Genomic DNA, 14,666 nt, shown 5'->3' with positions numbered 1-14,666 from the left:
TCTCTGAAGCGGACAACGCCCTCACTGAGGACCGACAGCGCTTGTTAAAAATGGACACAGTTCTTGATCTTATCCGTGCCACGAACGAAGACCTAGAATCCCGTTCTAGAAAAAATAACCTCCGCATTATTGGAATCCCCGAATCTACAGCCATCTCCAAGATGACCTGCAATCCCTACTCTGCGAACTGTTTGGCACAGCACTGTCGGAAGTCTTCATTGTGGAACAGGCACACCAATTGCTGGGTCCACGACCCCCTCCCGGAGCACCTGCACGGCCAATAATAGCCCACCTACTAAACTATTGTGACCGAGATGCGATCCTGCGGAGAGCCAGAGAACTAGGAGACTTAAGAACACATTTGGGTCTTTGCCAGCGGTCTCAGTACTGTTTCGGGCACACTTTGTCAAAGTACTCACTGGGGCTATGCACAAGGGGATTATATGTTGCAAGATCCTACGTCCAGTTAGGATAGCAAGATTAGTCCATGACAGGTTTTCTCGTTCTAGTGGTTAGAATCACGTCGCCATATGGTTCCCCATCGGGGAGGGTCTGCGGCTGCAGCATGGAGTTACTATATAAACAAGCATTGGCATAGCCAATAGATCCCGCTTTTGGGACCTTACAAGTGCTTAGCCAGAGCTATTGGCTTGTTTTTAAGCTATGTGACCCAAAAAGTGCCTAAGAATAAAAGAGAACGTTTGATGTACCCAACGACTGGAGATCTTGTAAGTGTGGATTAAAACGATACAAAGACCTGTTTTAGTAAAATGTGTGGTGTTTTCAATATATGAACTTTAGAAGGCTGAGGAACTGAGATGGTGCAAATAGCAATGCACGCAACTTTTGGCTGAAGCAAAGTACTGTTTTTCATTGTGGAGTTTGCATGAAGGTGCACGCAGACATGTCCAGTGTGCACACGCATGTTGCGATGCTCACTGCATGAAGGTGAGTGCAGACACCGTCTAGTGACGCCATATGCACACACAGTCACACACGCATGACTACACATATTGGTCGCGAGTGGCCCATGCATAAACCCCCCTCTCTTGCACCAGGTACATGAAATCCACCTGCACCTATTTTCTAGGGTGATAAAGTACTATTCAGGCAAGCGAACGGAACAAAGACCTGCATAGGAATATGGTGCTGAGCAATCTATCGGTGTACTACTCGGCCCAAAAAGGGTTTCCCCCAGACACCCACAACTGATTTCAGAAGAGTAATGTCAAAAGAAAAAAAGAGGCTCAGGGGAGATCCTAGATGACTGACTGATGTCCGTAAGGATTTTACATTTCAACTGACTTATGCACCACATAAGAGGACATGCACAGCTCCTCAGAAGGAAGGTCTGAAGGTTAAAAGACCTCCTCTTCAGAGGACATATGTCCAATGGCAACTGGAGAGTATAGGTGGAGTCCAACATCTATAAAATTACTAGGGGAACACTTGGCCTCCAAATCATCCTCCTCTATGCACCTAAAGTTCAGGTTGGACATTTCCAGTGCTTCTGAATCTGAGCTACAGACTTCTTCCAGGAGTGAGACTCTGTACTCTGGGGAGAAGGGAATCTGACCCACAACGATGTGGGACAGCTTGCTTTGAAGCTATCCAGCATGGCTTTCACAAAGGCCTTAACCTGAGATGGGTCTGCGAATAGAGACAAAACCTCTTTAGCCTCTTAAGATATGGAATCGTATCTGTGAAAGATTAACAAGAAACCAGTGTCAGAGAACAGCCCAGCAAACTCTGAATGATTCTGGGAGTGGGACTGTTTCCTCAGAGAAGGAAGGAATTTCTCCTTCTGATTGGGTCTCTTTTGTTTTTTACAGGAGGACCTATTGGATGACCGCTCCCTGTCAGCAGACTTACCTGAAGGACGGGAAAGGAATGGCGTGGGACTGTCCTTAAAGGCTTGTGCCAGAAATAGTTTGGCTTCCTGTTCCCTGATGGTCTTCGGCTGCATGGAAGTACAGGAGCCATAAGTGGAGGTGTCATGGTCAGGTGTCAAATACCATATGCAAATGTCATGTGAGTCTGAGAGCGACATCATTCCACATCATTGAAAGGACTTTAAACCAGAGACCTTAGGAGGTGGCAGTTGACCTAAAGTGTTTCAGAACCTGGATTCATGTTGAATTTAGTAAGCACTGAACACAGGATTTTGGTATGGCTAGGAAAAACAGGAACAGATGTCAGTGCGACACAATGTGCTGAAGAAGAGTTGTTCAGGGTTTGAGGACTTTGATAAACACCAAAGAAGAACTCTAGGCTTGCTTTGGTAGGGCGAGGAAAAACAGGAACAGATGCCAGAGAGCCTGGTGGCACCATATTTAGGCAAATGTTGTCTTCTCTTGGACAGATGAAGCCAAATATGGAGTCATGTGGCAACACTAGATGGCACTGGAGAACTATTGCTCGATTAAAGGTTTACAGATTCAGTCTGGTATCTGTGGATGCTCATTGGGTGAAGAATTAAGAGGAGTAAGTACCCATTACACTGGATTGTCAAAGAAACAACATATTCAGAAATTCTATGTTTTTAGAAATGTACATTTTGTATTAGTCTGCAGACAGATATCTACGAGGGGCTGAACAGACAAAATAACTTGCCCTATTTTTCACAAAGATCACCTACGGTGTACTGCGTTGTAATGAATGTTAAAAGGTGGGAAAGTGCTAGAGGTGGAAAAACAAGCCAACAAGGAAAGTCTTGAAGGATGCAGTGAATACACAATGTCTTATATTTACATTAAAGTAAAATATGAAACATACCCAGTTTGTAATTGAAAACAAAGAAAAGAGTCCAAGGGGTGCCCGGTACTCTTAGAAGCTCCTGCAGCAACTCCCAAGGGTTGAAGTGTCGTTGGTGGAGTTTTTCCTCTTGGACAGACGTACTGGAGATGCTCTGGAACGGTGCTACTTGCCAAACGTAGATAATCGCCACAAAGTAGACAACGGCCAAAAGTAGGAAAAGTGGAGACCACCCGATAAGGTAGATAACAGTCAGAGAGAGACCGCCTGCCAGCACACTGCCTAGCTTGTATGCCACCACCTGGACGGTGTTCCCATAGCCAATTTCATTGTTGCTTAGAAGTTTCACTGCCATCCCATCAACTACGATGTCCTGAATCGAGGCCATGACGTTCATCAGAATCAGCACTATGGCAAGGGCTGTAAAGTTCACCTCAGGAGACAATATGGCACAAAATAGGCAGGCCACAGTTAATGCACACATGCTCAAAAGCAGCCAGATTTGTTTGGTCCAATATCCATCCACAAAAGGAGCCCAGACAACTTTGAGCAGCCAGGGGAAAAAGAATGATTTGGTCAAACCAATGCGTGTGAAGGAGTGTCCAACAGTTCGCAGGTAAATGGGCAACAACCCAGACTGTAATCCATGGGGCAAGCCTTGCACAAAGTACAGCACTCCAAGAAGCAAATACTTGCTTGATGTCCATTGTAAAGGCATGGTCGGCATCTGCTCTTACAACCCACGTATTCGGGCTGCCAAGGTTAATCAGGAATGTGCGATGGATGGACAGGAATGTGATTTTTAAACCTGAAAATACCAATATACATCAATTAGAGAACAACATAAGCATATGGTTGTTTATAATAAAAACACAGATGTTTACAAACTATTGGAGTTGCTATAAAAACAAATCATGTTTTGCTCTTCAGCTTGCTTAAAACTGTATACATAGGGCTTACCTTTAACAGTTTTGTAAATTATCTTAAAAGAAAACTCAATACCATCAATATAGCACTTTTTAGAAGGTTAAATTAGACTGTCTCTCTCCATAGACACAGAAGAGATATGCATCATGCCAGCATGTACAAAATGTGTTTTTCAATTCTGGTCAGCTACCGCTATGTTGGGGCTAGCTAATTTGCAGACTCGGAGTGCCAAATTAGAGATCAGCATGCAAGAAGCGGATAAAGACATCGAGCAAAGACCACCACGTGCACTTGAACTGGACATTAGATTTGCACATGGATACATACACAGTCATTCCATAGAGGCGGAGGATCACAGTGAAGCTTGGCGAGACGAGGAAGAATGATGGTTCACCGCTGACAGCTGGTCAAAATACGAGACACACAAATATCCTGTTCCTCACTACTTATTAACATCCAATAACCTTTCTGTCCATTTCTGAACGATGAAGAATCATTTCAAGCTTTCTCGTCTGAACTGCACTATTTTGTTGTTTATCATTTTACTTAATTTCGCTAGCTGTGTGGTTCCTGTTTTTTCTACGTTTAGCTTTTTATTACTATTTGTGTTAGTTTATGGGAAGACAAAAATTATGAGATGGAAGAAGAGAGGAACCGCGGGACAGCATAGAAAAGTTCATGGGAAAGGCAAAGTTGCCGGAGAAGAGTGTCCATAACAAAAGGAGACAAATTTCCCCAGTGCATACCAAGGGGGTTATTATTCCCAATTTCAAACTCACATAATTGTTCCCATACCTGTGCAGACCCTCACGAAACTGCCAACTCTGTTACTAGGCCATTTCTTCTACATGTAGGATTATATCTCAGAACTAAATGACTCAGCTTTCATGCCTGGTCCACAATCAGAAAATGAGACTGCTGCCTAGCATGACAGGTACCCAAGCACTGCAGTCCTCATCGTTGACCCGAAGAACCAATGTGGGCTCCACCCAGCCCCCAATTCTACGAGACTGGGTCAGTTCAAGACTTGGTTAAACTCCTTTGAAAGTTAGTTTTCTTATTTGTATATGTATCTCGAGATCCACAACTTAAATTGATGATACACAGTATCTGCAGGTTTCTGCTCAGAGTATTATTTTGATATATTTTTATTAATTCAAAATAATAAAGTCTGTGTTTTTCTATTTCCCATTAGTTAAATGATATAGCAGTATTTGAGAAACTCGGTTAAAAAAAATCAAGAGATCTGCACTTGCAACAAAGAAAGTCTATAAAACCATCATAATAATACATGGGATCATACCCACAGCAAATATCCAAATTCATTACAATCTATACGTCCATTTTTGGTGAAAAGCTTTTCTATCTTGGTATACATTTACAGCCCTTGTGTTCGCCTCCTGCACAATCGTTAAAAGGCAATAAAAAAATAAACTAAGAATGTTATAAATAATTCCAAGCCAGCTGAATTGTCTGTTTTTTGTAACTATAGCTTTCAGAAAAACCAACATATAACTATGGAAGATTTAAAAAAGTGAAATATTATGTTTCAATAACTGAAATTGATCAGACGTATTGTACGAGCCAGCATTTGCAACAGATGGTTCATCCTGTGCATTTCTGAGATGCTAACCTAAATCTGCTAATTGTGTGTTTTTTAACTGAAATCTCCAGGATTTGAGAAAGAAAGGTGACTAAAAATAACTTTTAAACACAGTTTAGTTCATATGGAGTTTAATTGCAGTTTTGCTTTGCTTTCGATCTGTAGTATTTGTTGATTCCTGTGGTGGGCGAGTAGAAGTTTGTCCTTCTTTAGGAAGGAGTTGCTTTGTAAGGACAAGTTCAACTAACCTTTTGAGCATGTGTTCTAGCGTTTGTGATGGATGCATTTTGTTTAAGACGCATTAGAGCTCTATTATTATATTGAGCATCTATATGTAAATATGCTTCGGCGCCTGGACATGCATGGGTATCTTTTCGTATCCATTATGATTATATCTTTGCACTAGAAACTCGGATACCTTTATGCATGCTAGTGTGTAAAATCTGCAAGTATTTTTTCTGGAACGTATATTGTGTATGCATTAAATCGATGCTTCTATCTGAATACATGGATGCACAACCACAGAATAATTCACAAATCTAATGCATTTGACAATGCTTGTTTTCACTCCCTTCTAGCTTAACACTGACTCAGGTCCAGACATTGTAATACATATCCACGTTAAAAACACAAAAGGTGATGGGAGGAATGCTTACAATAAGACTAACCATTGGCATTCGGCTCAGAGTAGTATTCCAACCCATAATTCTTTTGCCCACTACGCCACTTGTTTGGACCCAGACATATGCTGATCAGTCTAGACCCTGCTTAAATATGAACAGTTCAGCCAGAACTGCCAAATCAGGTCTTTTCTGAACCAGAACACAAGCACCCCAGACCAGTTTTAGCCTCTTCACTCAGTTGTAGCTGGCTCGGTGAGCAAGGGACCCACATCTGGGTATATATACCCTTGGCCACTAGGTGCATTACATCATAAAAACATAAGGTGATGGTAGGAATGCGTGCAGGGGCCCAGTCAGGGCAACAGTGGATTTGGATTGCTTGTCATCAGGTTCCATGAGGACCCGGTCTCCCATCACATTTTGTGTTTTTGATGTACTGCCTTAAGTGGCAAGGGATATGCCCAGATGTGAAGCCCTTGCTCACTTTTCCATTGAGACCAACCTATACACGACTGATGAGCCCTAATCAGGGCAAACATGGTTAGCTAGTGTTATCTATTTAAGGGAGAACCTGACCTGGAAGGTTGGGCTGGACTGTTCCCATGAGAAGTGTCAAGACTGATTTGCATAAGGTAGGATCCGAACGTTGGAACGCTACTCCAGTGATTGCCAGTGGTTAAGGCTTATTGTAAGCATTCCTCCCATCGCCTTTTGTGTGCTTGAAGAATCCTGATGCTGCCCAGCTGACGAGGTGTTCTTAGTGTTTCAGCATCTCTATCAGTGCAAGCAATTAAAACATGGTATGATCCCTGGTCAACACAAATGAGTAGCCCCAATACTATGTTCCTGGCATGTACTCGTCATTTATCAAAATCTGGACACCCTACCCTGTGAGTTTGCAACTATTTCCAGCTGACGAGTACTCCCGCGTCATGCGCGACACCCAGTGCTTTAAATGGGCCGGTACTCACCGGTACTGAGTACCGGCACTTCTGAATTTTCTGGCCCTCAGTACCGGCACTTCTCATTCGCCAGGGAGAGTACCGGTACCCTAGTAGATGGCACTGCAGGCTCCGGTTATTTATCTCCTCTAGCACAGGGCAGATGCCGCTCTGCTTCTCAGGAGCTTGTAAGAGCGCCAAGCCTCATGCTGAGTCCCTGCTGGAGATTCCAGCAGCGCCCATGTGAATGGCCTGAGCCTGCAGGGGGCAGAGGGCTTACTGTGCGTCACGCTGTGACTAACAGTGCAGGGTCTAGACAGACCCTTCACTGTCGATCATGTGCCCGAGGACTATTCTGCTGAAAGTGCTTTAGCCTCACCCCGCCCCTCTCCATCAGGTGTGTAAATGGGTTGAGACGGGCAGTTAGTCAGGATATTGATTGCACTGGCCATTCTAAAGCAGTGACAGCCCAACAAAATCCTCTGCCTTCGCCAAAGCCGGTTTTCTTTTCATCTTTTTGTTCAGGACAGGAGCTGCTTCTCTTTGTGGACGGAAGGAGTAGGGATGAATGTAAAGACATGAGGTGGTTGAGTTTTGAAATCATGAATCGTCTCAGAAATTGTATTTTAACACACATTTCTGTAAAGTCAAATCTGGTGCATTTCTTAACTTTAATTTTCCAGACGGCAAATTTAGGGGATGAGTGCAGCATGGAGGGGTGAACTGGAGACAAGTACGGAAAAACGAGGGAGAAAATAAAGACTTGTGGAGAGTAAGCAAAAGAGGAGCAGAACTAGTGAGAAGATTATAGGCTGGGTGATGATTAGAGGCAAGTGGAGATAAAAGGGAGAGAATCAGGACACTCAGATTTTAGAGGGAATGTAGAGAGATAGAGCGTGTGCGTGTGTGCACGCTCGAGAGCATATAGTATTGTGCCACATAACAGCATGGCATTAAAAAGCAGCAAATATTACAGAACGATAAACTGCTAACCTATCATCCATTTTGGGTTTCATTTTGTGTAATGAGTTAACCTGTTTTGGTTACATAAACACATTTTTCATAGTTGCTGCAACTGATATAGAAGTCATTATGTAGTCATATGTTGCCCTAAACCCCGCCCCTAGCCCCGCCCACTCACCACGCCTCTAGCTCATATTAAAGAGTACCTGCACTTATTTTTTCCCATTTAAAGCACTGGTGACACCTTCACACAGTTTAGGCGTTATAGCTAATTTGGGTTAGCAGTATAAAGCTTCGCTTTTACCGGTGGAAAACTGGGCTAGACAGTCCCAGCATTCAAAGTCTACTTGGCTAAAGAGACGGCATGCCGCGAGGGCACTGGCTGGGGCAGCTCCAGTCCTTTACCAAGGGTTGTGCGACGTGGACCATATTCGGGTACCTCAGACTGGCCTGAAGCCTCGTCCGAGGATCCACGGAATCACCGAAGACCTTTGAGTCTCTTTGCAACTCTAACGCCACGCGGCGTTCTAGGAGAGCAGCCACTCCACTTCCGCTCTGACTGTAACCTAGGCGCGCCGCGCGCGGATGATAGGCGAGTGCCGCATTTCCGGTGTCATTGAGGCGCGCACCCTAGAGGGCGCGTGCGTGTTGGAACGAAAGGGAGGCAGGAGAGCAGCCGGATTTCCGGAGCTCGAGTCATGAGTAGCTACGTGACGTGTGAGGGACGCAGTATGCTTTTCAGGTGTTGCCGACTTGCCCTGTGTACACGCGACGGAGAGGATGTGACGTCACCTGCTAGAATGGGACTTCCGGTGACCAGGACGCATAGTGTGCCGCTGCTCACTGGGACGATGTTACTTCAAACTGATTGTTACTCACCTACCGGCTCACAGGGTGCCACCGTGTGACAGGATATCTGCTCCCATCCCACGGTCTCCCGGTGAGGAGCCGGTATCACACATTGGCAGGGAAAACGAACTGAAAGGCTTTGAGCTGCCGACGTCCATCCCCAGGACATCGGCACCAGCCTCAACAAGCATTTTTGTTGAGGTCGATCCTAGGCAATATGCATGCGCTGCTCTGGGAGGCGGGCTGTATCCACTTCTACGGGCTTTGGCTATACCCTCGCTACGGATTGGTTAAACTGTGTTGTTGAGAAAGGTTTTATTCCGTGTGGTTTGGTTTGTTCTACTTTATGTCCCTCCGTCTTGTAGCTAGTTCCCGCCCCTGGTGTATTGGCCTATTACTAGTCTGCTTTCGCTTTGTGTTTGGCACTCTTTTTAGGTCTCGCCTGACCCAGCGCATGCGCTGGTCTGGCGAGACTTATTGAGAGGGCTCCAAAAAGTGCTACCAGGCCAGCCTAGAGCTACAGTACATGTGCCCGGGCGAACGCGCCTCGCTTTATCGTGATTACTTTCACTTTCGCGGCGGCTTTGATGTTTGATCGTGATTGCGATCACTTTCACGGCCGCTTTGCATAGCCAATAGGTCTCGCTTTTGGGACCTTATAAGTATTTAGTTATGCACTGTTGCATAGCTAAACACTTATAAGGTCTCAAAGGCGAGACCTATTGGCTATGCCAATGCTTGTTATCTATGTTTGTGAGCGCCATGCGTTTTTGTTAAGCTGTCGTGTTTGGACTATGTTTTGATTTGAAATAGCGCATCTGCTTGTGCTGGCTTGACCACCTACCACCTCCTTGGCAGTAGCTTAAATCCCAGCAACTGCAGCCACATCAATCTCTCCCACAGAGATCCTCCACCACATCCCCAGTTACAGCAGCTGCACCCTCACTCCCTGGAGACACAACCCCATTTCGCCAACAACATGCAACGCTCTGAGACCAAGGGCAACAAGCACGTGAATGGCAAAGGGGGCGCGTGGATGACAGGCGAGTGCCGCATTTCCGGTGTCATTGGGGCGCGCACCCTGGAGGCCGCGTGCGTGTTGGAGTGAAAGGGAGTCAGTAGAGCAGCCGGATTTCCGGTTTTTGGAGCTCGAGTCATGAGTAGCTATGTGACATGTGAGGGACGCAGTATGCTTTTCAGGTGTTGCCGTGTGTACACGCGACGGAGAGGATGTGACGTCACCTGCTAGAATGGGACTTCCGGTGACCCGGGCGCAACTAGTGGAGTTCGCTGAGGTGTTGGGGTTATGGTGGGAGATGTCTAGGATCCCTCTGGCTGCGACGTTCTGGACGGTATGGAGCTTGTGAAGGAGTCTTTTTTTGATTACGGTTGCCATAGTCCAGTCTGCTATTTATGAGGGCATGTGTGACCTTTTTTCTGCATTCAGAGGGAATCCATCTGAATGTTTTGCGGAGTATGCGGAAGGTGTTGAAGCAGGCTGAGGATACGGCGTTGATCTGGCGGTTTATAGTGAGCGATGAGGCCGGGATGATTCCGAGGTTGCATGCATGGTCTGTCGGTGTGGGGGGATTCTGAGGGCAGGGGGCCACCAAGAGTCGTCCCATGCAGAGAGGGTGGAGCCAAGTGTGAGGACTTCTGTTTTCTCAGAGTTGAGTTTCAGGCAGCTGTCTTTCATCCAGGTGGCGATGGCTTTCATCCCTTCTTGGAAGTTGTGCCTGGTGATGTTTGGTTCCTTGGTGAGGGAGAGGATGAGCTGGGTGTTGTCGGCATAGGAGACGATGTTGAGCCTGTGGTTTCTGATGATGGTAGCGAGGGGCGCCATATAGATGTTGAAGATGGTGGGGCTGAGGGAGGATCCGTGGGGTACCCGAAATCTGGTCTTTGTTGGTTCTGATAGGTAGGGCGGAGTCAACTCGCTGAGTTCTACCTGTGTAAAATTATCGTATCCAGTCGAGGGTCTTTCCTCGGATGCCGGCATCGTGGAGTCTGGTGGCTAGCGTGCGGTAGAAGACTGTGTTGAAGGCAGCTAAGAGGTCCAGGAGGATGAGGGTTGCCTTTTGGCCTTAGTCGAGGAGGTCGCAGATGTCGTTGGTGGCGGCTAGTAGAGCGATCTCGGTGTTGTGGTTGCTGCTGAATTCGGATTGGGAGTGGTCCAGGACGTTGTTGGCTTTGATGAAGTTTGCTTGCTGGGTGTTGACGGCCTTTTTGATTACCTTGGCTGCGAATGGAAGCAGTGAGATGGGCCTGAAATTCTTTAGGCCCTTTGGGTCTGCAGAGGGTTTCTTCAGGAAGGGGTTGACTTTGACGTGTTTCCAGTTTTCAGGGAATGTGGGTCTTGAGGGAGCAGTGGATCGTCCAACGTAGTTCAGGTGCGATGGCCGTGGTGGCTCTGTGGAAGATGTGGGGTGGGCAGGGGTCTGAGGGTGCTCCGGAGTGGATGCTCTTCTTGGTCTTTGAGGTGTCTTCTATCGTGAGCGGGATCCAAGTGAGTAGGGTCTTTTGGGTGGCATTGCTGGGGGTGGGTGCAGGAGCGATGCAGAGGTCCTGGTTGTCAAAGCTGTCATAGAGCTTCTTAATCTTGAGGTTAAAAAAGTACTTAGTCTGTTGCAGAGGTCTTGGGAAGGAGGGACGTCTATTGTTTCGCTGTCAGGTTTGGGAAATTCCTGGATAATGGAGAAGAGTTGGCGTTGGTCCAGGTTTCTGTGAGGAAGGCGACGTCGAGCATGTGGTTGTTAAGGAGGTCCCAGATTTCTATGGCATGCATGTGAAGGGAGCGCACATTGAGGAGGATGCAGTTTAGTGGTTTGTGTGTGATGACATCTGGTAGGCTGGGTGCTGCTGCTGGGGTTCGGAGGTAGGTGAAGGTGCAGCGACAGTGTCGGCAGGAGATCGGGCCTTAGGTGTTGCTCAGCGTTGAAAGCTGGCAGTTGCCGCGGCATCCGGGGTTGAGAGCGTGAAGCGTGTTAGAGTCGTAGCGGAGGCGGATCGGAAGACCAGGGTCCCTGCCGCTGGTTGCGATCGGGTCGCGCATAGATAGGTTTGCCTTTGGTACGCCAGTGGCCGCCATTAATTAGGCATAAGCGGCGGAAGAGTGTGGAAAAAAGGGGAGAGGAGGGAAAAAACAGAGACCGAGCAAAAGAGAGAGCTGAAAGAAAAGAGAGAGCAAAAATCAAAGAGAGAACAAAAAGCACAGAGAGAGAAAAAAGAGAAAAAGGGGGGCACAGAAGAAGCCAAGAGGGGCAGAACAGTAGAAGAGCAGAGTGCTCTCCCACTGGACCACTAGCGATGACGTGCAGGCAGGAGCCTGCGGATGGAGGAGGGCCTCGAACCTACGGCATAAGACGGAGAGCAGAAGGCTCACAAGGGCAGCACTTACTGGTAGAGCTGCACAAGGGGGAGAGCTGACCAGGTTTACAGAGAGCAGTGTCTAAGTATCAGCTTTTTACAGAGAGCAGTGTCTAAGTATCAGCTATTTACAGAGAGCAGTGTCTTAGTATCAGCTCTTTACAGAGAGGAGTGTCTCAGTATCATCTCTTTACAGAGAGCAGTGTCTCAGTTCATCTCTTTAAAGAGAAGTGTCTCAGTATCAGCTCTTCAAAGACAATTGTCTCAGTATCACCTCTTACAGAGAGCTGTGTCTCAGTATCCACTCTTTTCGGAGAGCAGAGTATAAGTATCTGCTCTTTACGAAGAGCAGTGTCTTGGTATCAGCTTTTTAAGGTGAGCAGTATCAGCTCTTTACGGAGAGCAGTGTCTCAGTAGCTGCTCTTTACAGAGAGCAGTGGCTCAGTACCAACTCTTTGCAGAGAACAGTGTCTCAGTATCATCTCTTTACAGAGAGCAGTGTCTAAGTATAAGCCCTTTAGAGCGAGTGCCTTACTAGTGCTTAATTTGAGCCAGTCGTTTCCGGTGCTGAGCACGGGCACTTAATTGGTTTCTGGTGCTCGGCACCTAATTGTCAACACCACACTTAGGGTAGTCTGCCACATGGTGGCACTGCTCATGTAATTTAGAGATGAACAGTATAACAGTTGTTTAGGAAAACAATAAACATTAAAAGATTGCTAATACCTGCCTCCCTAGCCATTCCTTTAGATTTGGGGACCTGGAATAATCTGAACTGTCGCATTTACATGCAAGAGGGATGGTTAGTAGTTTTTTTGGCAGCAATTACTGGGGTGATGGGTGGTGCAAGCTGCAGTGGCCTTCTGGTCAGAGCCCTGGCACTTAATATTTTGCAAATTAAGCACTGTATATAGGTATCGGCACTTTACAGAGGAGTATCTCGGCATCAGCTATTTACGGGGGCCAGTGTCTCAGTATTAGCTCTTTGCAGATAGCAGTGTCTCAGTATTGGCTATTCATGGAGAGCAGTGTCTCAGTATGAGCTCTTTGCGTAGAGCAGTGTCTCAGCATTGGCTCTTTGCAGAGAGCAGTGTCTCATTACTCAAATACAACGATGAGAATGCTGTCTCAGTATTTAGATGTTTACCAATAACAGTCTCAGTACTAACTATTGACAGAGCAGTGTCTCAGAATGGGCTATTTACAGAGAGGAGTGTCTCGGCGTCTGCTCTTTACGGAGAGCAGTGTCTCAGCATCGGCTCTTTACTGAGGGCAGTGTCTCGGCATCAGCTCTTTACAGCGATCATTGTCTCGGTTATCAGCTCTTTACAGAGCGGTGTCCCTGTATGAGCTCTTTACAGAGCGGTGTCTCTGTATAAGCTCTTTACAGAGCGGTGTCTCTGTATAAGCTCTTTACAGAGCGGTGCCTCAGTTATCAGCTCTTTACAGCGATCGGTGTCTCAGTTATCACCTCTTTACAGAGCGGTGTCTCAGTATAAGCTCTTTACAGAGAGGTGTCACAGTTATCAGCTCTTTACAGAGCGGTGTCTCAGTTATAAGCTCTTTACAGCAATCAGTGTCTCGGTTATCAGCTCTTTACAGAGCGGTGTCTCAGTTATCCGCTCTTTACAGAGCGGTGTCTCAGTATAAGCTCTTTACAGAGCGGTGTCTCAGTTATCAGCTCTTTGCAGTGATCAGTGTCTCAGTTATCAGCTCTTTACAGAGCGGTGTTTCTGTATAAGCTCTTTACAGAGCAGTGTCTCAGTATAAGCTCTCTACAGAGCGGTGTCTCATTTATCAGTTCTTTACAGCAATCAGTGTCTCAGTTGTCAGCTCTTTACAGAGCGGTGTCTCAGTTATCAGCTCTTTACAGCAATCAGTGTCTCAGTTATCAGCTCTTTACAGCGACCAGTGTCTCAGTTATCAGCTCTTTAAAGAGCGGTTTCTCAGTATAAGCTCTTTACAGAGCGGTGCCTCAGTTATCAGCTCTTTACAGCGATCAGTGTCTCAGTTATCAGCTCTTTACAGAGCGGTGTCTCAGTATAAGCTCTCTACAGAGCTGTGTCTCATTTATCAGCTCTTTACAGCAATCAGTGTCTCAGTTATCAGCTCTTTACAGAGCGGTGTCTCAGTATAATCTCTCTACAGAGTTGTGTCTCATTTATCAGCTCTTTACAGCAATCAGTGTCTCAGTTATCAGCTCTTTACAGAGCAGTGTCTCAGTATAAGCTCTCTACAGAGGGGTGTCTCATTTATAAGTTCTTTACAGCAATAAGTGTCTCAGTTGTCAGCTCTTTACAGAGCGGTGTCTCAGTTATCAGCTCTTTACAGCGATCAGTGTCTCAGTTATCAGCTTCTTAAAGAGCAGTGTCTCAGTTATCAGCTCTTTGCAGCGATCAGTGTCTCAGTTATCAGCTCTTTACAGCGCGGTGTCTCTGTATAAGCTCTTTACAGGGCAGTGTCTCAGTATAATCTCTCTACAGAGCGGTGTCTCATTTATCAGTTCTTTACAGCAATCAGTATCTTAGTTGTCAGCTCTTTACAGAGCGGTGTCTCAGTTATCAGCTCTTTACAGCGATCAGTGTCTCAGTTATCAGCTCTTTACAGAGCGGTGTCTCAGTTATCAGCTCTTTACAGCGA

General features: G+C 46.3%; 1 protein-coding gene across 9 annotated transcripts in view; it reads right to left on the bottom strand.

Moving 5' to 3' along the window:
* The window catches only part of SLC33A2 (solute carrier family 33 member 2), a 178,593-nt gene extending 169,607 nt beyond the window's left edge, over positions 1-8,986 (bottom strand). For 3 of the 9 annotated variants that reach the window (XR_014961368.1, XM_085604374.1, XM_085604367.1), the window contains exons 1-2: positions 8,116-8,398; positions 2,776-3,562 (exon numbers count right to left, since the gene is read on the bottom strand). Coding sequence is in view for 8 of the 9 variants with exons in the window: in XM_085604374.1 (XP_085460500.1) it covers positions 2,776-3,481 (706 nt within the window). In the remaining variant the exon portion in view is untranslated. Of the gene's footprint in view, positions 1-2,775; positions 3,563-4,008; positions 8,444-8,690 lie in introns of those variants that run through there. The other 6 variants (XM_085604373.1, XM_085604370.1, XM_085604372.1 and 3 more) reach the window with 6 other exon arrangements.
* Between the last annotated feature and the right edge of the window lie 5,680 nt (positions 8,987-14,666).

This window comes from Triturus cristatus, chromosome 5_1, assembly GCF_964204655.1.
Source record: "Triturus cristatus chromosome 5_1, aTriCri1.1, whole genome shotgun sequence".
NCBI lineage: Eukaryota > Metazoa > Chordata > Amphibia > Caudata > Salamandridae > Triturus > Triturus cristatus.
The sequence above is the reverse complement of the archived record's forward strand: the minus strand, read 5'-3'. Positions and strand labels throughout refer to the sequence as shown.